The sequence below is a fragment of the Alligator sinensis genome, unplaced genomic scaffold, assembly GCF_000455745.1.
Source record: "Alligator sinensis unplaced genomic scaffold, ASM45574v1 scaffold74_2, whole genome shotgun sequence".
Taxonomy (NCBI): Eukaryota; Metazoa; Chordata; order Crocodylia; family Alligatoridae; genus Alligator; species Alligator sinensis.
The window spans coordinates 384,788-409,270 of NW_005841931.1; the positions used below are offsets into that span (position 1 = coordinate 384,788).

At 42.9% G+C, this 24,483-nt stretch overlaps 1 protein-coding gene across 1 annotated transcript in view; it reads left to right on the plus strand.

The window, feature by feature from the left end:
• Positions 1-902: 902 nt before the first annotated feature.
• The window catches only part of LOC102381461 (tyrosine 3-monooxygenase-like), a 43,808-nt gene continuing 20,227 nt past the window's right edge, over positions 903-24,483 (plus strand). The window contains exons 1-7 of the mRNA XM_006019549.3: positions 903-1,112; positions 2,111-2,285; positions 5,433-5,521; positions 9,267-9,334; positions 11,727-11,777; positions 20,039-20,184; positions 23,459-23,594. Of these exons, the coding sequence (XP_006019611.1) occupies positions 903-1,112; positions 2,111-2,285; positions 5,433-5,521; positions 9,267-9,334; positions 11,727-11,777; positions 20,039-20,184; positions 23,459-23,594 (875 nt within the window). The remainder of the gene's footprint in view (positions 1,113-2,110; positions 2,286-5,432; positions 5,522-9,266; positions 9,335-11,726; positions 11,778-20,038; positions 20,185-23,458; positions 23,595-24,483) is intronic.

The window sequence follows — 24,483 nt, forward strand, 5'->3', positions numbered from 1 at the left end:
TTGATCCGGGAAACAAAGTGTTAATGAAGTTTTCTTTATAACCATCTATTCCCAAATCCAGTGCCTTTCAAAGGGAATTTCTGCTTCTGCCTTTTTACTTACAAGTAGAATTTACTTCAAATGGCATCACAGACATGATAGTGCTAGTAGGCCAATCACCCATGGAAGAAGAGTTAGATCATAAGAGAAGAGGGGGAGAGAAAGATAAAGAAAGAAGCCTTTTTCAGTACAAAGCATGGAAGCACAGGTTAGACAAACACTTGTTTGGGTTAGTTCAGAAAGGAATGGTCCTGCCTTGATGTTGGATTAGATGATCTTCTGAGGTCCCTTCCAGCCCTATTTTCCTATAATTCTCTGGATCTCTGAAGTTCAGATCAGAGATGTAAATTGAATCCAGATTTCAATTGGCCTCTTAACAAAAGGTCCGTATTTCCAAAAGGGTTAATGACACAGCATTAGGGCAGCCAAAGATACTCTCAAATAGAACAGGGAGCCCAGCTTTGAAATTACCATGTGAAGGGGGGCTATTACAGTCTCTTGCGTACATTCTACGCAGTCAATTTCCATTGATCTCCCTGGGGTTGGCACCATAAATGGTCTTCACTGAGCGTCAAACCTGACACTCCCTCTGTCTGAAACCTGGGAATCCCACCTCACTCCACACCCAGCTCATAGCAGAGACTGCTCAGTAGAATTTGGTCCCCTATCCATTAAAAACCAGTGCAGAGAGCCCCTAAGCTTCCTTGGACAGATCTCACCTGTTGCTGACACTCAGCAGTGCTAGAATAAATGCCAGCACCCTGAAACTCAAAGTCTTAGAAATTGTGATCTAAACTCCAAACCACAGAAGAAGGAAGTGGAGTTTCCACGATTAGGCTCTAGCTCTTGTGAGCTGGCTTGCAATGAAGACCGATACGTCAGGAGTTCCAGGCAGGGGGCTAAGCTTCTCTGAAGATGCAGGCCCAACGAAAGAAACTGCACTTACGAAGTCCCTGGGCAAGTGGGACAGCCTGGTCTGGGAGGAAGAAGAGGGAAGAGCTACTCTGATCTTGACCTTCACCCTCTGGAATGTGAAAAAGGCTGGGTTCTCCAAGGCAGCTAAAATCTTTGAGGTATGAAGGTCCCACCACCTGGCTTGACCTCCTGCATCTCTTATTGCTCTCCCCAACCTTTCCACAGATTCCTGCCTTTACTTTAGCCTCCCCCTACTGTTTTTGACCTTAGCGCCCCCCCCCCCCCCCCCCCCCCCCCCTTTCCTTTCCCCTTCTCTCACTGTTCCTGGGGTTGTATTCTTTTCTATCCCCTCCACTTCACCTCACTACACTCTGCAGCTTATGCCCCAGCTTGCCTCTTCTTAGACTCCGCCTTTGCTGCTCTTCTGTTTGAGGTGGTCCCCTTATATTACTATGCCTGTTTCACTCAGGAGGACTGGCTGGGGCTCTCCTGGCTAAAGCAGGGAGATGCTGAAACCAGGGGAGAGGACTAAGAAAACCTATTTAGAAGATCCATCATTCTGTGTGGGGCATATATGTCACGGCAAATACCCCTGAGATGTCCTCTGACATTTTCTCTCCCCACATACCATGTTATCAACTAGAGAGAAATTCTAGGGTTAGGATGATCTAGCTGTATTCTTCCAAAGAGTTCATGGAAAATTTCTGAAGGCAGTGTACAGAATAGACTTCTGGTTCATTTCCCACAGTTAAAACCAACACCCAAATGGATAGATTATTATAGGCATAAGAATGTATTGATGTTTCATCTTATCTGGGAAAATGAAATCACCAAAACCAAAATATTGTATTTATTACTATGATGTTTTTATCGATAGTAGTGCCTACCTAAACAGCATCAAGCAAAAAATGGACCCCTGCTCTACTAGTTACTTTCAAGCTATAAATATTCCTTCCTCTATTTTGTACAAAATAAACAATACTCTTTAACAAACTTTTTTTTTTTAAATTGGGCATGGGCACATTCTTTTTAAAAATGTGTTCTTGTTCAAGCTTTAGTCTGTCATCTTTAAGAAGACATATTACAGTTGTAGTTAAGGTTAACTGTTTTTCAGTGATTTGAGATTTCTTGCTATGTGGACATTTATCTTTTGCAGGCTTTTGAAACCAAAATTCATCACCTTGAAAGCAGACAGGCCAAAACATCCACAAACACAGTTGATGATCTTGAATTTTTTGTCAAATGTGAAGTTCATAATTCTGATGCCAGTGCTCTTATAAACTCCTTAAAGAGAGTGGCGGAGGATGTGAAAGCTCACAGAGAAGACAAAGGTGTGTGATATATGGAGCCTATGCCTTAATGTCTTTTATGTATGAATGCATTTGAGTTATTAGATCCACAGCTTTCAAGTTGCATATGACATGCGTGGCCCTTTCTTGTCCTGCAAAATGATGTGGTTGAGCATATCCCCCACACTGGGACTCATCACAGAGGTCAGTTTTCCTGAATCACACTGCTGGATTGGGCTCAAACTATGATTTTTTTTCTTCATGAATTTTCTGAACCTACATGATTATGAAAAAAATGCACCGAGGTCTCTGCATTAATTGTAATCAATATTTCATATTCTCCAGGACAGCTGCATTATATCTCTGTATTACTTTATGATATATTTAAAAATATATATTTGATAGAAATAGGCAAAACATTCTGGTACACAGGTGGTCTGTAAAAAAGACAGCAGTACCAATAATAATCCTAATACACAGGTGTATTCTCTTCCATGTATGTTTTTAAAAGAAATAACATTCCTGTTGGAATGTTAGTTTTCTCTCAAGAAAACACAGCATCCTTATCCAGTCTGAAATTAATAGCAGCAAGAGATCTAAACACCCTTTGCCAAATATCAGTGGTTCAGAACACTGTGGTATTTTACATTTTCATTGATGGTGAATTATTTCTGATCATAAACTCAAGAAATGATAGAAAATAAGGGTGTTTGTGCTTCGTGAATATGTGTCAGTCTCATTTCTATTAATTCAAACTCCACACTTAATCAGGCATGAATAGAGATGGACCTAGATCCAAGTGTAAAGGACTTTAAGGAGCCCATTTAGTAAAAGCCTTAAGCACCTGTTTAGGTTTAAAGCTAGAGTTGGGTTTCAGTAAAACTAATGGATTCTGCTTGCTGAATTGGGACCTTACTGAGGTGAACATGCACAGTAAGTATTAGGTTGTACACAATAAAACCTGCTTTTGTGACTATCACATAAGAGAGAAAATAACTCTGCAAATGGGCACTGTCTTAAGCGAGAATTTTATTGGAAGGGATGAATATGGGAGGGAAGTAAGTGGTGAAAATAATAAAATTTTTCCAGGATTCCACCTTGTACTACTGCTGCTATAGGGCACGTCCAGACAAGTGTGCATGTGCAGGGGTGTGCATTTGCTGTGGCACAAATAGCAACAGCACATATTTGTGCAGCTGCTTTGTGCCCCACTGCATGCCAAATTGTCCTGGGTGGTATAGGGAAGGCTGCCTTACCTGGGGTCCTGCGGCTTCCTGGGACAGCAGCAGCAGCACCAATCTGGCTGCACGGAGTCTGGCAGACAGCCAGAGTGTAGTTTTGACTGGCCAGGCTTTGTTTCTGGTGGCACACACTGCTGCCATGTGCACTATGCCACTTTTTTGTGGTTTTTTTGTTTTTTGTTATACTAGGATCTCCCAGTGGCAAATTTTGGCACTGTGCTGAAAATTAGCAGCATCGTGAATGGGTACATGTGTGCCGCATGCAGTTTACGGCACCTCAAACAGCTTTGAGGTGCTGTAAACTGCACATGAACATGCATCTGGATGTGCCCATAATAGTGTTTTAGTGGGTATTCTAAGTCCTTAATTTAATAGTATTTTGAGCTCTCTAATTCAGGAAAGCATTGGGGCTCATACTTGCTTCACCTGAAAATGTGATGACGTGTTATACTAAAGTAGGACTTTGGTCAGTAGCTGGTGTGGAAAAACTTGGCAGGAATCAATTTTAAGCAAGGATTTAAAGGGGGCAAAGGTGGTTGCTTGGTGAGCATTGGTAAGGAAGAGGTTACAGAAGGTAAGGGATTGAGAATAGAGTAACGGCACAAACAGGGCAGTCAAGGAGGAGCTTGGGTGGAGAGTAAGGAGTCAGTGGGGTAGGAAAGAATGAGAGCAGAGATGTAGCAGAATTGGGCAGAGCACTGAATACAAAGAGACTGAACCTGAAGTAAAAGGTGAATGAATATCTATAAGCAGACTGGAAGAGAGATGTGACTTGGACAGACATGAGAAAGAAAGGGGGTGGGGGGTGGGTTGCAGCCCAATTTTGAAAGCAAAAGGGGGACAGAACTTTCCTTTTGTCTTGAACCATAATTTCCTATTTTTCAGATATCCAGTCAATCTTTAATGCAGCCTCTTTTTTCTTGTGGGGACAGTTATTTGTGGATGCCATGAGGGACTTAGAGTTCAATGCTGCAATGTTCTGAACTCACTGGTCCTGACCTGAAAGCTCATGCTTTCCTACTGAAGGCAATAGGAAGACCTACTTTTTCAAAAATAAATAAGTTCATGAGAGTTTGCAGGAGAGGGGTCTCAACATCCTTCACTGCATATAATTACATCTAATTATGTGCTCCCACATTTTACAAGCAAAGATGGAGAGTGTTTGTTAAGTCTGCACTAAACGTGAAGCTTGCTGACTTGCAAAAAAATGGCACCACTTCCAAAACAAGTTTCCAGCTGACTATGAGCATGGTTTGCCACAGTCAGGAATGCTGAGTTATACCTCAGGATTTGGGTGACTGGGAAAATTATACTAACTTTGCCTTTTTTTCAAATGCTATTCAGTACATCATTCGTAAAAGTTGGCTCAACTGCCTTGAGCTGGGAGTTGGACTAGGTGACCTCACAAGGTCCCTTCCAGCCCAGAGTTTTCTCTGATGATATGAAATGCCAGGGTTTACATTAGAGCCAAATTAATTATTTTTCAAGATTGTTCATTCTGCAGGTTTGAGAATAGAGGTGCAACTATTTGCAGATTCAGGCTGAATTTGATTCATAGCTTGAGCCAAAAAGGGCAGCGGGAAGGAGGGGTGAAAAGAACAGAAAACTCAAAATAGTTGGTTTTAACATTTTATAAATAAAATGTTTCAATGTTTCTGTAAAAAAAACACCCATATTTTGGGGCTCTGGTTTACTTGTCTTTTGCTTGTTTTCTCTTTGTTTCATTGAGCATGTTGAAACATTTTTCATTTTAGGTCAACACCCTGAATCCTTTTTCTCAATTCTTCATTTGGGTTTGAAAAATGAAAATCAATCATTCATATGTCTTTTGTTTAGCCTACATTCCTTGTACAAAGTAGAGTTTTTCATTTTCATTGGCTGTCTTTTCTGTTGCTTCCCACACTTGGGGTTTACTTGTATAACTCAAATGTAACATTTTCTCAATCAGTCCCATGGTTTCCAAAGAAGATACGAGACCTGGACAAGTGCCACCATTTGATCACCAAGTATGAACCTGATTTGGATCATGGCCATCCTGTAAGTTTGAGGTTGTCCTTAGTTTACTTTTGAAACTGTTTCAATGGGGGACTTATTTCTGCTACCCAATGGACAAACTGTATCAAGAATTCCTTTTAAAGATAGTTTCAGCAACACAAAAGAGCATGACAAAAAGTTGTTCATATTTATGACTCTCAGATAAGGTTGGACTGAAGCTTGGTTGAAGATTTAGAATGGTTTTTATTAGATCTAGATGATTTGTCTGTTCCTTATTTAGATGCTTTAATTATAATCAGAACCTTTTGTAAGCTTGTAAAATCATAACACTGAAGTTGTCTGCTACCAAAGGGGTAGATAGGCTGCATAACTAGTTTCTTTGCCAGCATGTTTTCCCTGAGTGGTATTCATATCACTGTAGTTTTACTCTGCTCCAGAAAATCCCTATATTCTACCAGGTTAGAACTTCTTTTATGACTCTCTGCATCTCTTCCTAATAGAAGCAATCCAAATTATTCCCAAGTTGTCTGTCTCTAGCAGTGGTTTTCAACCTTTTTTCATTAGCAAACCCCTAAAAAAATACAAATGGAAGTGCAGACCCCTTTGATTGATCATAGTCATCTTTTGCAGACCCCTTAGACAGAGTCTGTGGACCCCCAACGGTCTGTGAACCATGTTTTGAAAACCACTTGTCAATAGCAATTTCTGCAAAATAACTACCCAGCTACGGGTTTCTTGGGGGTCATATTCTTTCCTCTGGTTGTGCTAATGGCAGGAAGATTGGGAGCCTATTGAGCTCGGTAGAGGATACAGATCAACCTGGGAATACAGGCTCTGTGGCATATACTCACATAGCAAAATTACACATGTTCTTTGGAGCAAATGTACAGATATGAAATACCTCCCTTGGAAACATGTGCATGACTCCCATTGCCTACAGTATTATTATGATATTTACTGTGGAAATAAAGTGCATAAACATAAGGGGAAAGTTTGGATCTTGGTATGGAAAATGGTTCCAATAAAAGTTGAATATTTTAGAGTAATAAATATTTGTATGGTGTTGCCAATCAACCCTGCTTTATGAGTGTTATGCTAATAATATGGTGCCAGATTCCAGCTATTATTTTTATTATATCAAGAGTGATGGAAAATTCAAAGAGATTTGATTCTATGGCTGGATCCAAATATGCAGGCACTTGTGGTTTGTGGCACCACAAATGTCTTTGCAGTGCCACAACCCACATACATTGCATGTTAACCTGTGCATGGCACTGCTAATTTGCGGCACCAGGGCAAATTTGCTACTAGGATTTCTCAGTAGCAAAAAAACCCAACACCCCCCCGCACCACCCTCCCCCCTCAAAAAACCCCCAAACAAAACCAAAAAAACCCAAACCTGAAAAAAGCAGTGCAAACCATGGTAAAGTGGCATGTGCTGGAACAAACATAAAGACAGGGAAGCAGGCAATCTAGGGCTGCCTGCTTCCCCAACTCCATGAGCTGCAGAGCCCTTATGCTGAGGCACCCTGCACCTCAGCATAGGCAACTGGTAGGGGGTGCATGGGGGTGCACGTGCCTTCCCAATGGGGCCAGTGACCCTCTGACATCCAAAACTGATGCTGTTGGTAGGGCATCAACCCCTCCCCCAGATGAGCTGTGCACCTCCATCCCGTGTCCCATCCTGGCCCGGCTGGGCAGCACCTACCCCTGCCCCAGATCCACTCCCTCCTTCACCACAGGGGCCTCGATCTGCTCCCTCCCCAGGCCCCTTCCCCCACAACAGACTTACCAGCTGAACACTGCTCTCCAAGCTGCCGGGCTGCATAGCCACAATCAAATTGGTATCAGCTGATATGACTCGTTAATAATCGGCCATTGGTATTGGCCCAAAAAATCTTTCTCAGTGCAACCCTAATTTGTGTTGCTGCAAAGGCATGTCCCTGCTACTGTGGACCCAGCCTATGTGTCTATTCATATTTATTTAATAATTAGAAGGACCTGTCTGGAAGCTGAATTTCTAGTAAACCAGGAGGAAAAGAATACCCAACTTGAAGTAGTAACCATCCTTTTGTACAGCTATTACTGGAGCCATTTTTAATACAGCATGGTTAAAACAGCTAACAGGAAAATCAGTCGAGTGAGTCTATTTTCTAGGCCTCCTACTGAAATGATGTCTTTCATTTCACTTGCATTTGAAATTGCCACTTTGTATAATGTTCTCTGCCTACACCTTTATAGAAGGGGATGTCATGAGTCAATGCCATAGGCAAGCTGACTACTTGCAACTGGCCCCAGCTACCTCAGTGAGCCTGGCTGCCAATGGCCTACTGAAGGGGATTGGCAATGTATGGCCTACGGGCTAGATCTGACCCTTAAATAGCCTGGATCCATCCCTGGCAGCTCAGAGAATTGGCAGCAGGCTCTAGCTGCAGCAGCAGAAGAGGCCTCCTTGGGGTCCCACTGCCTGCTGTGTTCAGTTTATCCCTCTGCTGCAGCAAGGGAAGCTTCTCCAGGGTCCTAGGCCCTACCTTTTTTCTATCTGTTACATTCACAGCATCTGCTGATTGCCAGGAGCGGCAGGGTGTGGCCCGCAGTGGGGACTGCAAAAGGTTGCCAGCACCTGACCTACCTATTTCCAGTTTGTCCCAGCTGCCTGCATGGGCATGGCTGGCTGCTTGTAAGCAGCAGCTCTTTCAAGGCCTAGTGCTGACCCCTGCTTCCTGACCCGAGTGTAAATCTTTTGTTTCTGGCTCATAACCTTATGACTCTGATTTGGCCTTTATTTCCCAACCTTGCCTCCTCCTGACTCTCTAATGTCAAGCCCTGGGTGCCCATGTCCTGCATGGACCCCTGACCTTACACTATTTCCTTTGTAGTCATAGGTCCAATATCAGAAGTGTTTTGCAGATGCAACTTAGTGTAAAGTTTGGTTTACTCTCTGAATAATATTCCCAGCAGCGTAGGGATGCAGCCAGGTTCCCAGGGCACAGGGGAAGCAGTGACTTCTGATTGCCACTGCGATCAAAACTGCAATCAGGCAGCTGCCAGAAGCAGCTCTTTTTCCATCCTCTCTTCCCCACAGTGATGCCTGGAGTAGTTGCCCCTTTTGGCCACTATGGTTCTGCATAGTCTCATGCTTCATTACCACAAAGAGAAGGCAATAAAAGAAGCAACAGAAATTCTTGCCAGTTAATTTTGAATTCACCAGATTATTACTCTGTCAGCAGATTACTCTATTTTCTCACATACCATTCACCCCACATGAGACATACATCTGGTTTTGGGAAGGCTCAATGAAGAAAAAAATATTTTCCCAGAATCTTGCTTGCCATAGCATAGGCTCACCAAGGCTAAATGCTGGCTGCATGCAGGAGAGACAAAGTCCCATCCTCAAGATCACTCACCCTTCCTTACAGCTCTTTAGCTAAGGGTTTAAACTTGTTGCAGCCACTGCTCAGCCCAAAGCTGCTGCTAATTCAGCAATAGCTGTGACGGGGTTAAATCTTTAGCTGTGGAGCTCTAAGGAATGGGTGAATGATACTGAGGATGGGTCTCTGACCCTACTGCAGGCAGCTGAGAAGGGAGCACAGGCCGTAGCAGCCATTCCAGCATTCCCATGCCTCCATTCCAAAAATGAATTCAGCTTCCTTGTTTATAACACACCCCAACTTTTCCTGGCTAACTTTTTGGGGAAAAGGATGTGTGGTATGCAAGTAAATGTGGTAATTCATGCCAAAATATTTGTCTTTCTGTAAGTATTCTTCTGAATTATCTCACAATTTAGGGATACACGGATCCAGAATACAGGAAACGGAGGGCCTTCTTTACAGACCTTGCCTTCAGCTACAGAGAGTAAGTACAAGCCTTGTAGGAATTGTAAGCCACTTTCAGAATTTGTATGCTCTTATGTAAAGTGGTCTATATTTTTTTCACGTGAAGCAGCTACTTGATGTGGCCTACTTTTTGCCCAATACATCCATAGGCTATGTACACATGTCCAGTTTCTACCAGGGAATCACTGTTTTCCTGGTAGAAACCAGAAGTGTATAGATGTTCACGCTTTTTCTCCTGGAGCAAAAATGGCCAGTCTGGCCAGAAAGTCAAGTCATAAATTGCTCCTGAGAGTGTCTCTTGGGAGACTGACCTTCTTTACAATTTCCCTTAGCTCTACTCCTCCTGGGACCAGGATTTTCCAGGGGGGAGCAGGAGGAGTGGAGGCAAATGAGGCTCTTGTGCCTTCCTGAGACCAGATTCTGGAGAAGACATGGGGAGACAGCTTCTCCCATCTCTCCAACATACTGCCAGAGTTCCCAGATTGAGAAGCAGGCAGGGGCTTTGGTGAACTGCTCCTTCTGCTCAGCTGCTGGGCTCTGGGAGCCAAAAGCAGTTCAAACCCCTGCTTGCTTCTTACACTGGAGTTCCTGAAGTGACAAGCAGGCTGCAGGATTGTCCCTTCTGCTTCCCTCCCTTCCTGGACTAGTCTGGGAGGGGCAGGGAGGTTCAGACAATAGTCCCTGCCTCTTTGCCAAACCGGGCAGTCCTCAGTTTGAGAAGAGGTCAGGGGTTTTGCCTACTCCGGCGGGCCTCCCATTGCTACTCACACCACCCAGATAGGAGGCACAGATGGCAAGAAGAAGCTAGCTGGTGGGGTCAGGAAGATACTTGGGATGGCTTTTTCTGGGCCCAGGTCTTAGATGTCAGCTTTCAAATTGCCACCCCCACTGCCCAGCTAGATAGCATGGGCAGCAAGGGGAAGCTGGTGGGGTGAGGAACCAGGTTTGGGGAGGCTCCCCCCGGGGCAGTGGAGAGCACCTGCCCACTCCTCATGCTGGAGTGCCCAGAATGAGAAGCAGGCCAGGGGCTTTTCTCAACTACTCTGTCCACTTAGCTCCCAGTACCCCAGAGCCAAGCAGAAGGTGCAGCATGGTGAAATCCCTGCCTGCTTCTCAAACTGGGGTCCCTGGTGTAAGAAGTGAGCGCTGCTCCTGTCCTGCCAGGAACAGAAGGACAGGAGCAGCCCACAGTTTTCCCAGACTGGTATCGACCCAATCCAGAGAAGGTGCAAGGAGCAGAGGAGAGGGGGTGGCTACGGACTGCTTCCTCTCCCAGAATCATTTGTAGTAGTGAAAATTTTCCACCACTAGAAAGGAGCATTTGTACGCTGCCTATGGTGCCATCTGTTGTAGCATTGGGTTAAGTGCTAAGAACTGCATCCTATATGCCAGGGTTGTCAAACTTGGTTGGGCCCCTAGGCTGGATCTGGACCCTGGGGCTCCTTGTGGGTCAAGTCTGGATCCCTTTCCCCCACCACTCGGTGGTGGATAAGGAAGCAGAGGCAGTATTGACATGGATGATAGTTCATGTATTTGACACAGCTGCTACATGCAGGAGGCACCTTTCAGAACTCAGTGACAGTGATTTTAGCATGCAGCTGTTGGGTTGCACGTGTGTCTTCCTGAGCTCTGCATCTTGTCCAGCAAAAATTGTCTTTCTTTATGGCTCTTCGTGTCAATTATGGTATAAGAATGAGCTTCTGTTTAGGGCTTGGTAGGTGCTTTATCAAGTCTATCATAGATTGTACATGTCTAGCAGAAAGTAGGAGAACACTGAAAAATGGAAAGACTTGTTTTCTAATGAACAACTGACATCTTCTTGCCATTCTGTGTAGAAATACAATAGAGAGAAAAACATACACACTAGAGTCTGCAGGTTTCCTCGAGAACACTGCAAACCATTCTGCCTTCTAGTAAGGGGAATTTGCAAGATGTGTAAGCTAAATTATTTTTCTTTTGAATGATGGGCCCAAACACTGATGGGAAAGTTAATGTTGAAAACACATAATATACCTGTGCACATATTTAAGATTCTTTCTCCTGGGATGATGCTATATGGATCAGTTGTTTTGATCTCCATTTCAGCTTCTGGCCAACCACATTATACTCAGTTTAATGGTTGATGTACCACCAGCTGGGGGCAGGGAGTGGGGAAGTGCAATACAGCATGGTCTCTGGTATCTTCCAAGCAATCCTCCTTTTTTATACAGTATTCTCCATCTCAGAATTGAGTGGAGATTCTGACCTATGGCTCATAAAACCCCTTGGGAGCTCCTACAGAAAAGCTGTAGATTACACATCTTTTTTTTAAATTCTTGTATTACTGATGTATGTATAGGAAATGATACTTGAACACAAAGCTTCAAATCGCCTTTAGAAAAGATATTTATATTTTCTCTCTCTCTCGAAAGGGGAGACCCTTTGCCTCGAGTTGAATACTCTGCACAAGAAACTGCTACTTGGTGAGTGTATTGTTATACTCTACGAAGTGACTAACCATAAAGCAATTTCACGACATCTCAGTGGAATTTTTGGCAGCACAGGATGATCACTCCATTTTCAAACCATAGCTAAGCATCTCTATTTTTAACCAGTGTCTTAATCTCCCTTCATGTTACTCATTTTGTAAAGCAGTGTCCTACCAATGCAAGCAAAACTCCTGCCAATGCGAATTGAAGTCATGTTCTTGGCCTGAGGGGACCAGAGACTCCTAACTCTAATTTCAAGTCACAGCAAGTAGTGATAAAACATCAAAGGTTCAGAGCATGAACACCTACAGGAGAGCCATAAGGTGATTTTTCTGTTAGCTTTCTGCCTTCCCTCAAAATCCCAAAGGTGCCAGATGCTGGTGTGTCCACAGTAGGACTTTGAACTCCTCATGCTTAAAGAAATGTGGATCTAGGAGTTGGTTCCTAATGAAAATAGGAGTCTGATAGCATCTGTTTTGGCCTCTGCCTGAGATAGATACTGGACAAGATGAACAACTGGTTCACTGTTATGACTGATTGTGTTCTTTTGGGATAGACTAAGGGGAATAAAAGAAGGAAAGGAGGAAAAATAATCTACTGAAAGAAAACAAGTGAATATTAAGCAAAGAAGATTGAAAAGATAAATACAGACTATCCAAAAAAGAGAAAAGATGAGGTAGGAAAGTCAGGTGTGTATATATAAATAAGTTAGAGTTGATACATGGAAGTGTTCTTCATAGATACAGTTTCTGAGATAGATGAGCATACAGATAGCAGTCCCTTGCATGAATCTCACATTTTTATGGGATGAGGGCTATTTCTATCCTAAATCATAGAAAAATAAGGCTGAAAAGGACCTTCAGGGGTCATGTAGTCCAATCCCCCAGAGACTGGATTATCTCTATTCAAACCATCCATTGTCTAATTTATTAATAAAAACTACACAATCAACCCTGACACAAACCCTTGGCATAACATCCTAACCTGCTTCCTTCTGTCTTAAAAATGTTTCTTGTTTTTCAGTTGAATCACTCCTTGAATAAATGTAGTCTTACCTTACAATACAAAAAGGTTCATGACCTCACATGTAATTCTGGGCCAATCACACTTAAAGTCCATTGCTTTTTATACAAGTGCAGCACATCTTTACTAGGGTCTGTCCTTCCTGTGCCTATATCCCTTCTAAAAAGCAAACCCCAGTGTGGATACACACAGCTGAAGTTTTGGAACAAAAATTAGTCAATCCATTGATTCAGCCTAGAAGATGGTTGTTTCAATCAGAAGTGGGTAAAGGTTAAGGTAGAAAAGATAAATGTTTAGTTCTCATCCACATATTTTTCTTTTCCTCTAGCTAGCTTCAAAAAATCACGTATATAGCAATTGCCATTATCATAAAAGGTATTTTTCTATTACAATAAGGTCTAGATGTCCCAGTTAGGACCAAGGCCCCAGTGAACTACATGTCACATGAATACACAATTAGAAACAGTCTGTTCCACAAAGAGTTTACAATCTAAAGTGAAAAGATGGCCAAAAACATAGAGAAAAGATAGTGGCAAAACTGAGGGAGGGGATGGGAGACCAGGGCAGTAGGCCTGGGCACTGCCTGTGGGATAGGGGAGGCACAAAAATAGCCCCAAGAGCAGCTGATGCTACCCCTACTACACCTCTGAGAAAAGACAGAAGGGGAACTTGAGAGCAGGGAAAAGAGAGCAAGAGATTAAGTAACTTGGTCAAGATCACACAGGAAAGCCTATGGCAGAGTGAGGAAATGAAAGGACATGTTCTGAGTTCCCTGCTAATGGTTCAGAAAGAAGGCTATCCTTCCTCTCCCTAGGATTTTCTTAGAATAAAATGAACTCTCCCTTATGAACTGGAAGAGGTGCAGACACTATTTATATAAACAATGCATCCCACTTGTGCAAATCTCAATATTCTTTCAAAAGCTCAAGTGTTGGGTTTTTTGAGCATTCTTGAATAATTATAACATGAGTGTTAGTATCATGTGCATAAACTGCTTCTGCCAGCCAACAATATTGGTATGGGAGGGTGTGTAGGAAGGTTGCATTGAAGAAAATTTAATTTTGTGTTCTTTCCTGTTTTTCCCTTTTGTTGCCAGTTTCCATCATTGCAGTTATTCTCCATCTAGAACTATCCCCAGTGTGGTGAATGGGATAGGCCTTTAGAGGGATATCTGTCTGTCTCCTTAGTCCAGTCAGCCCCAGCAACCTAGGTGACTAGCTGTGTAAATCGATTCATGAAATTAGATCTCTCAGTTGTTATCATTGCTCCCTATGGCTGTGCCCTGAGGCTGACTACATTACAGCACAACTTAATATGAATACATCAAAGCCAAAGAAGAAATTTGTAATGTGCCATAAATTCCCTTGACATTAGCTCTGAAGAGCTGTTGGATTCCTTTAGTTTGTAGCAATACGTCTATAAAAATGAAACATTAATCAAACACAGCAATCTGTGTTTCCAAAAACAGAGGACAGATGATCCATGTCTCTGTTCTCAGGCAGGCAAAATTATTGTAGAGCCATAAACTGAGTAGTCATAAGAGCAAGTTGGGGGGTGGCACAATAGGTAAAAGTTGTGATAGGACAAGGAAGATTGAAGGACAAAAATACTGGGACACATTTATCATGTGACAACAGTTAGGTCTGACAGTCACTTTCTTCTGACAAAAAAGGGGAAAACTATTTCTCTCGGTTTCGTTTTGGCCTAGAATCATAGAAAATTAGGGTTGGAAGGGACCTCAGGTGGTCATCTAAACTAACCCCCTGCTCAAAGCAGGAACAGCCCCAAGTAGATCTTGATCATCCCAGGCAAAGCTTTATCTAGCTGGGTCTTAAACAATCTTCGAGGACGGAGCTTTCACCACCTCTCTGGGTAACCTGTTCTAGTATTTTACTATCCTCCTAGTGAGAAAATTCTCCTTAATATCCAACCTAAACTTCCCTTTCTGGAACTTGAAACCATTGTTCCTTGTTCTGTCATCTGCCACCAGTGAGAACAGTCTAGCTCCATTCTATTTTGAACCCCACTTCAGGTAGCTGAAGGCTGCTATTAGATCCCCTCTCAGTCTTCTCTAGGCTAAATAAGCCCAGTTCCCTCAGCCTGTCCTCATATACCGTGTGCCCCAGCCCCTCACTATTTTTGTTGCCCTCCACTGGACTCTCTCCAAGTTGTCCACATCCTTTGTGTAGTGGGGGGCCCAAAACTGAACGCAGTTCCACAGTTTTCCAGATATGGTATCACCAGTGCTGAATAGAAGGGAAGAATCACTTCCCTGAACCTACTGGCAACACTACTACCAATGCAGCCCAGTATGCCGTTAGCCTTCTTGGCAACAAGGGCATGCTTTTGGCTCATATTCAGCTTATTGTCCACCTTAACTCACAGGTTTTTTTCTGCAGAGGTGCTGCCCAGCCAGTCAGCCCTCAGCCTGTACTGGTGCATGGGATTGTTTTGTCCTAAGTGCAGGACTTTGCACTTGTCCTTGGTGAATCTCATCAAATTTCTTTTGGCTCAATCCTCCAATTAGTCTGGGTCACTCTGAATCCTAGCCCTACCCTCTAACATATCTACTACTCCCCCCAGCTTGGTGTCATCTGCAAACTTGCTGGGGGTGCACTCTGTGCCATCCTCCAGGTCTTTGATGGAGATATTGAACAAAACAGGTCCCAGGAACAACCCTTGGGGGACTCCACTTGATACTGGCTGCCAACTAGACATCGAGTCACTAACCTTAACCCTAACCCTTACCCTCTGAGCCCAATGCTTCAGCTAGCTTTCTATCCACCTTACAGTCCATTCATCCAGCCCATACTTCCTTAGCTTGCCTGCAAGAATGCTGTGGGAAACTGTATCAAAAGCCTGGCTAAAATCAAGGAATACTATATCCACTGGTCTGTCTGCATCCACAGAGGCAGTCACCTCATCATAAAAGGCAACCAGGTTGGTCAGGCCTGACTTGCCCTTGGTGAATCCATGCTGACTGTTCCTAATCACTTTCTCCTCCCAGTGCTTAGAAATGGCTTTCTTGAGGATCTGCTCCAGGATTTTTCCTGGAACTTGGATGAGGCTGACTGGTCTGTAGTTCCTTGGATCCTCCTTTTTCCATTTCTTAAATATGGGTGCTATGTTTGCTTTTTTCCAATCATCCGGGATCCCTCCTGATCACCATGAGTTTTCAAAGATGATATCTGGTGGCTCTGCAATCACATCAGCCAACTCCCTCAGCACCCTCAGGTGCATCCCATCTGGCCCTATCAGCTTGTATATGTCCAGTTTTTTTAAGTAGTCCCTAACCTGTTTATTTGCCACTGTTGGCTGCTCACCTCCTTCCCAAACTGTGCTGCCTGGTGCAGTAGTCTGGGAGCTGACCTTGCCTGTGAAGACTGAGGTGAAAAAGGTATTGAGCACTTCAGCCTTTTCTGCATTCGCTGTCACAAGGTTGCCTCCCCCATTCAGTAACGGACCCACACTTTCCCTGATCCTCCTCTTGTTACTGACACATACCCTAGAAAACCTTCTGGTTATCCTTCACATTCCTTGCTAGCTGCAACTCCAATTCACTTTGGCCTTCTTGACTTCATCCCTGCATACCCGAGCAGTGCTGTTATATTCTTCCCTAGTTATTTGTCCAAGTTTCCACTTCTTAGAAGCTTCCTTTTTGTAATTTAGTTTACTGAAGAGTTCCCTGGTAAGCTAAGGTAGTCTTCTGACATACTTGCTAGTCTTCCTGCACATCAGGATGGTTTGTTCTTGAACTCTCTTCTTTAAAGTATAGCCAGCTCTCCTGGACTCTTCTCCCCCTCAGACTGGCTTCCCAGGGGATCCTGCCCATGAGTTCCCTGAGCGAGTCAAAGTCTACTTTTCTGAAGCACAGGGTCCCTACTCTGCTGCTCTCCGTCCTTCCTTTCCTGAATTCTGTCATCTTGTGGTCACTGCTGCCCAAGTTGCCATCCACTACTACATTCCCCACTAATTCATCCCTGTTTGTGAGCAGCAGGTCAAGAAGAGCATGGCCCCTTGTTGGATGCTCTAGCACTTGCACAAGGAAGTTGTCCCCAACACTCTTCAAAAGCTTCCTGGATTGCCTGTGCACTGATGTATTGCTCTCCCAACAGATGTCAGGGTGATTGAAGTCCCCCATTAGACCCAGGGCTTGTGATTGGGAAACTTCTGCTAGCTGTTTGAAGAAAGTCTCATCCACCACTTCCTCCTGGTCTGGTGATCTGCAGCAGACCCCCACCATGACATCACCCTTGTTGCTCTCCCCTTTGATCCTTACCCATAAACTTTTAACAGGCCTATCTCCAGTTTCAACCTGGAGCTCTGAGCAATCATTCAGCTCTTTTACATACAGCCCAACTCCACTTCCTCTTCTCCTGCCTGTCCATCCTGAACAGTTTGTACTCATCCATGACAGTGCTCCAGTCATGCGAGCTACCCCACCAAGTCTGTTATTCCAATCATGGCATAGTGCCGTGATTGTGCGAGGACTTCCAATTCCTCCTGCTTGTTTCACAGGTTCCATGCATTTGTGTACAGACACCTAAGGTAATACGTTGATTTGCCGTGATTTCTCAGAAAGTATCCTTATTGCTCTCTCCTGCTTGCTCTTCCTCTAGGTCCATTTCCCCGCTTACCACAGGGCTTTGGTCTTCATCACCTAGCAAACCTCATTTAAAGCTCTCCCCACTAGGTTAGCAAGCCTGTCAATCTGCTAAAGCACCCACCTGCCTAGTTTTGTGCCATTTTTTTTAACAGACACAGCACATCTCACTGTTAGCAATACTTGGCTTGAAGTTCAGTTTGAGAACTCCAGATTGACTCATATATGTTTAAAAAGATTATTTCCTTTGAAAGTGCTGTCAACTTTACCCTCTTTGTCCTCAAAAAGAACCTGAACCCAACCCATTGAAGTTCAAGGGAACCATATAAATGATTTGCAAGGGACTTCATCCGTAGCTTTCTTAGGTAGGTTTACCTCCATGTTCTGAATGCATTTAATGTAAGGGAACTACGAGAAGGAAATGATTTGCCCTGCAATATTTAACATTTCTAATGTTCAGGGTTTTATCTGTATATAGTTCTTTCAGCAACTAAAAACGTGAAGCTTAAAGCAATAAAAAAAAGTCTTCAGTTGTCAAAAAAATCCATTGTTTTAAAAACGTGGCTTTCAGGATTTTTTTAAACACAATCCTGAAATGTTAGCAATGTTTTTATAGTAGAGTCACACTTCAAAGTGAAAAAAGCATGTCTAAATTCTTCAAGCACATCTAGATAAGGGCAGTGTGGAGAGCAATCATGGGTTTACTCCTGCATTGGTTTACATCCTGTCAGTCCCATTACAATCAAGGCTGTCCTGTGCGAAGTAGGTCATGGCAACATCTGGTCTCTTGTTCTCTTGAACTTTTTTTAACTGCTCTATGCAGATGGTCCAGGGTCAGACAGCTTTTGAAATACTGACAATAGCCACTGCCTCAGTCTGTTTCTTAAAAAAAAAAACAAACCCAAAACATAACAACCCCCGCCCCTCAAAAAACCTCTTTTTTTGCTCTCGTTTTTGGTCAATTACACCCACGTTAACCTAAGAAATGTGTATGATGGAGAGACAACCATTACCAGATACTGGCTATCACCTCCATAGCAACAATAGCAGCAAAAAGAAATACAATACAAAAACAAGAAAAGGTCATTTTCTTTAGTCAGCATTTCCAAGAGTGATCTCAATTTTCATAAAACAATGTTTATAAATTTGTTAGACCCCTAGAGCTGTGTGTGAACAAAAATAACCATTTCTATCAGGTTCACTGCCATCATGTTATTGCTTGCTTGTTTTGCAATGGCTAAATATATTATCTTAAGATTGAAGTATTTAAAATAAAATAAAACACAAGAGATGGGTCCAAAACCACAGCCCTAAATCCAAGCACCACTGAATTTTGGAAAATTTAAGAAGCTGGATGCACATTTTGGAACCTTCCCTTTCTTTACAAATCCCTAAAGAAGGTACATCCAAGCCTCATGGCCCATTGGGTTAGTGTGGTCAAGGCACACTAGTTTCTCCACTGATAGCACACAAAGGAGTGACATGGGTAGCATCACTTATGGCCACCTTTGATTCCCCAGCCTTATTGACTAGGATTCAGGTAGGGGCAGCCTTTGACGTAAGGCTAGAGTAGGACTTGCAGTCAAGTTTCTGGAGCTGTAGCATCTAATGTAGTTCTGCTACCACATCCTTCTGAACTCCTCCAGAATTTGGAATGTGTTTAAAATCTGTGGTCCATGCTCTGCACTCTGAGGTGCCTTGATGGAACTTTATGCCTTACAGAGACTGATTCAGGAAAAAAACTTAAGTTTGTGCTTCACTTTAACTACATGCTGTAGTACTTTTCTGAGTCAGGTCCAGATGCCCTTTATAGTTAATGAGGTTCTGCAAAGGCATATTGGATTTGGTAGGACAGATCCCATCTATTGGGGAAAAACCAACCTGCAGCATTCACCCACTCTTTAGCACTATTTATTGTTGTAACCCTGGGCGCAACACTACCTGTGCCTTCACCTGAATAGTGGGATCCTGGGGTACCCGGTAGCCCCGCCCAGCTCCCTAGGTAGCTGCTGCAGGGTCCCTGAGCAGAGAGACTCCCCTTACTATCAAATGACCTTGCAAACAGTTATAAAACTATTTACAGGATTTAATTATTTACAAGGTAACATATAACCAATGCAATAGAACAAATGTTACACCACATGACCTGGTGATGATGGCTGTGGGGAGATCCTTTCCCTGGTCTCCAGCCCATCTCTTGCCCTCTCCCTCTCTCCTTTGTTTTCCTCCTGGGAAAACTGCTCCCCTCTTTTAAGCAAGCCTCTCAGCCAAGCCCAGGCCAGGGCTCTTCCCGGGCTTTTGCTAACCTCTCTCATTCAAACCCTGCTGGGGTTAGATTGCCCATCCCTCTTCCAAGAGGGCTACCTCCAAAACAGCTTCACTTGCCCTCAGGGCAAACAGTGCCTCTACTGGGACAAACTGTCTCTTTGCACTCTGTCCCTCTGCAGGGCAGCCCTTTCTATTCCTTTAGGTGTGTCCATTTTTAATGCTACTACATTAAGACAGCTTTGTGTTTTAGACAATGTCTCTGCTTTAGTTGCTTGAATATCTCTGGTTTAGAAGCCATGGGGAAGTGGTTCTGCTCTGGTGAGGTGAGGAGGTCACCAACTTACAGCTATTACTCTTTCAGGAGAGAAGTCTACAGAAAGCTGAGCAGCCTCTACCCTACCCATGCCTGTAAACAATACCTGGATGCCTTTCAGCAGCTGGAGAAATACTGTGGCTACCAAGAAGACAGCATACCTCAACTGCAGGATGTCTCCAGATTTTTAAAAGGCAAGGCATTGTGGAACATGGTATTTCAAAGTTCCTTGTATCCCCCTTTTGGAATTTCAAATGGTGTGTAATGGTCAGGGATCCTGGTTTTCTCTGATAAAAAAAAAAAAATCCCCAGTTTTCAGATTATAAAAAGTAAACCAAAATCCACATTTTCCACGCACGCACGCACGCGCACACACACACACACACTCCCACTTTTCTGTGATTAAAATGAAACACCACTAATATACATGTATGTATGTATGTCTCCCTGTATATTAGTGGTGTTTCATTTTAATCACAGAAAATTTTTTATTTTTATCCACCCTGGTATACAACTGATCTGAGTCGTCTTCATCTGCCAGCTAATTTCAAAGAGAATGGCATAAGTGGAAAAACAAGGACAGTATAAAGGCATTTTGGTATGCACAGTTTTTACTGGTAATGTTAGATTTAACTGTCTGGGTTATCTACATTTTCTATAGGCTGTGATTCTAAATTTTTGTCTGGTCTATTATACAGATGTATTTGGTTGAAAATGTTATAAAATTGTGAATCAAAACCTTCATCACATATCTGTCCAGGGGAGAACGCAAGTGTTCCACACAACAGGTTTATTTGTGGCTGCACACATCTCAGACTAGAAAAAGGTACTTTTGGTTAGTTGAACTGATTCCTATTAATATCTCTTTGTCACCAATGATTCAATCTAAAATTAAACTTTCCTAATCACAGTTCTTTTAGGGAATTGTGATAGATGAGATTACTGTCAGAACTCCTTGGAACAAACTCACCCAGAAACATACAAACTGAAGTAAATTACACCAGGATCAGGAGCAGACAGATGTGCTGGTGTAGAATAGCAGTGTATAGTAAGTAGCTATTACTGCATCTTGCCATTAGATAGTAAAGCTGTAGGTTTGCCTTTAGCAAATGGCTGGCTTGAAGCTGACAGAAAACAACAAAGCCAGTATAACTTACACTAGTAGAACATTATCCTTGGTTATTTCAGGGGAAACTTTACTGGCTTAAGTAAAATTATCCCAGTTTAGGGAATCTGTGTCCATCTATCTCTGATGGTATCCTGGTAAATGTGTTGCTTCTCCAAGCTCAAAGTGAGTCTACAAGTATTCTAAAAGGTCTGCAAAAACTTCAGTAGTTAGTCCCATGTCACTGAGCCACCTTGTAAGACAGGAATACTTCTTATTTATTAGTATGTGGGATAAAATTCTGGCCCTGCTGAAGTCATCCTGATTTTCACCCTTCCTCATTTGTAGTCAGGGTTTTGCCCCATATACCTTAACTTAGGAGTCAATTGTGCCTTGTAGTCACCTGCCTTTGTTATGGGTACTACAGAACTGCACTGCCCCAGAGAAACATCTCCGGGAATTCCCTAGCATGCAGTAGGGGCAGGCCAGCCACTACATCTAGTGTGTTTCTCCCAGGCTTGGTTGGCACCACGTGGACCTGACATTATGTGCACTAAAGTCCCAGTGCAAACCCTGGCCTAAGTCCTATGACCAGTCTATAATGCCTACAGTTACAAAAAAATTGCCTATATTTGACTATTTTCTAGCATATATTACTATAATATTATGTGCTTTTTATATAATAAACTATAGGGGTACAGAAAGGGAGCATATTGGAAGGGGGGGAGGGTACTAATGCCATCCCAACAAGTCAAGTAACCTTCATCACTTCTAATAACAAGTAATGCAGGATTTTTCTGTTGAGTTTTTCACATTGCCTTTAAGGTGAGTTGCACTACCACAGCATTCTATAACTAGCAGTTTGGAGTGGTTAGGATGTAAATTGAAATTAATATTACAAAATAAGCATTATGCAATCATAAGGGGGTTAATCACATGACATCTAAATATGGTAAATGGTTTTCCAAGGGGTTAAATAAATACCCCCAAGGAGTTATTCCTTTCTAGAAAAGATATTTGGACTTAAGAATTTTGATCCACAGCTGGAAAAAATTACAGCCAAAGGACTCAAAGGAGGGTCATGCTGTAATAGTCAGGCCTTTATAAAATTTTTCTTAGGCCAAAAGTTAAACCTCATTTTGTATAGGCTCCCTTAGGTTAACATTCAAGGCCTTCCCTCTGACTCTGACTCCAGAGGGCTTTTGAACTGTTAGACCAGTCACCCCACACATTCAGTTCTTTAGCACTCATTTTTCTTATGCAGTATTGAGATGAATGTACAGCTTTAGCACATCTTCTCCCTCCACCAATGCCTTGTCTACCTACTTTAAGAACATTTGCAAGGCCACTTTGCCAGCAGGAGCTGCTGACTCACTGGGCCAGATTCATAAAAGGATTTGGTAAAGCAACATCAAACCTCCCCAGATTTATTCAAATGCTTTTAGACTTTTGAAATGTTAGATTATGTGCATTGGTGGAGCACAAACTGCACCTTCTCAGAGACAGCTCAGAAAAGACCATGAAGCATGGATATCTCTCTAAAGATCATGTCTTGCTTGCTTCCCCTTTGGTACTGGAATGGACAAGTAGTAATTAAAGCGCCACTACGTCTTCTGCATCAGTGTTCCCATGCTTAAAAATGGTGGCAGGGGTGCTTGAACTAACACTTTAATTCAACTTCCCCCACCACTATTTTTAAGATCAGGGATGCTGATACACGAGATGCATGAGGCTGCTGAAGCATGCTTCAGCAGACTTGATTTATCGAGTCTGCTCCGATGCACTGGAATTCCAGCACATTGAAGCAGTCTCTGTGGTCGTGTGTGGGTGCCCTCCATTGTGAGGTTCTAGGAGATGTGCATTAGCTTTTATTAATGCACATTAACTAAAGAGCACTATTTTAAGTGATGCTTAATATGCATTAGCCTATTTTAATGCACATTAACTAAACAGCACAGTTTGGCTAATGCACATTAAAGCGCACTTGTAGACATGCTCCCTCTTGTCGTTCACATTTCGCTGTTGTATTTGGCCTGTTGAGTCATAGAAATTAGAGGTAACAAAACAGCTATGCTTCTCTAAGCCCGAACACAACACTATTCTAACAAGGTTACACTGTTTCCAGTTTCACAACTAGAACATGCAGAGATAACTTGGGATGTCTGCATTTACTGCCCTGCAATATATAGATAGATAGAACAGAGATGCTGTACCAGAAGTGACAGAAATACCTAAAGTAGATAGATGTTCTCATTACCCACAGGTACAAGAATGTGCTAGGAATAAGTCCAAACTCCTTGGTTGGTGTCATGCTGTCATGTAATTAACACTAGAATTTCCTGCTGTGTTGCTGTCCTTTGCAGAAAGAACAGGTTTTCAGCTGAGACCAGCTGCAGGACTACTGTCTTCTCGTGACTTCCTTGCCAGCCTGGCATTTCGTGTCTTCCAGAGCACACAGTATATAAGGCATTCCTCCTCCCCTATGCATTCCCCAGAGCCGTAAGTAGGATGACATGGCATAAACTAGCAGTACTTGGGGGATGGTAAGCAATTCACCAATGATCCAAAGGTCCATCTTGGTGGCCCCCAGAATGAAATGATTTGAAAACTAAGCTTTTAGGGAGTTAGGAGAGGAGGACATGAGTAAGAAGACATGCTTCTTTTTTAAGGTCATCTGGAGAAGGAAAACGCTTGAAGCCATTTGCTTTAATCTGTTCATTCTTGCTGCATTTATCATTCCTTGAGTTCTAACATTGTATCAGGTTATGCATGCCCTGCTCTGGGAAGGTCGCAGTAAGCAAGAATTCTTTTTCATGGAAAATGACAAGGCTTTGGTAGTTGGTTTTGTTCTGCATCAGGGCAAAACAGGGACCTTTCAAAAGTGTTTGAAAAAAATGAAAGTGACTCCACCCTCATCCTACATTAGCCCAATCATTAGGACAGTCATCTGGGATGTGGGAGCTCCATGAAATGACCTGGCTCTGTCTGACACAAAACATGGGTTTGAAACTTGGTCTCTTATCCCATATAGCTGCCAAACTTATTGGCTATGCTGGAGTGGACATTTTGTTTTGGAGTTTTTGTTTAGAGACAGTTTTGTTCAACTGGAACAAAACAGGTTCAATGATAAGACATCTAATGTAGTTCTAACTACAGTCAGTGGGATTTGGGGCAACTCATATTTTACTTTTATTGTATGTGCTCAGAACTTGACATGGTGACTGCTGAGAGGCTGCACAGGTGGAGCATATTTTGAGGAGAGAGATAAATGTAGAGAGGGAAGTGTGGTAGCACCCTGTAAGATAGAAGGAGCTCCAAACTCCATGGGAGGAGTCATAGAGGGGGAAGGCACCGATACAAAAGATGACAGACAGACAGAGAAGAGATG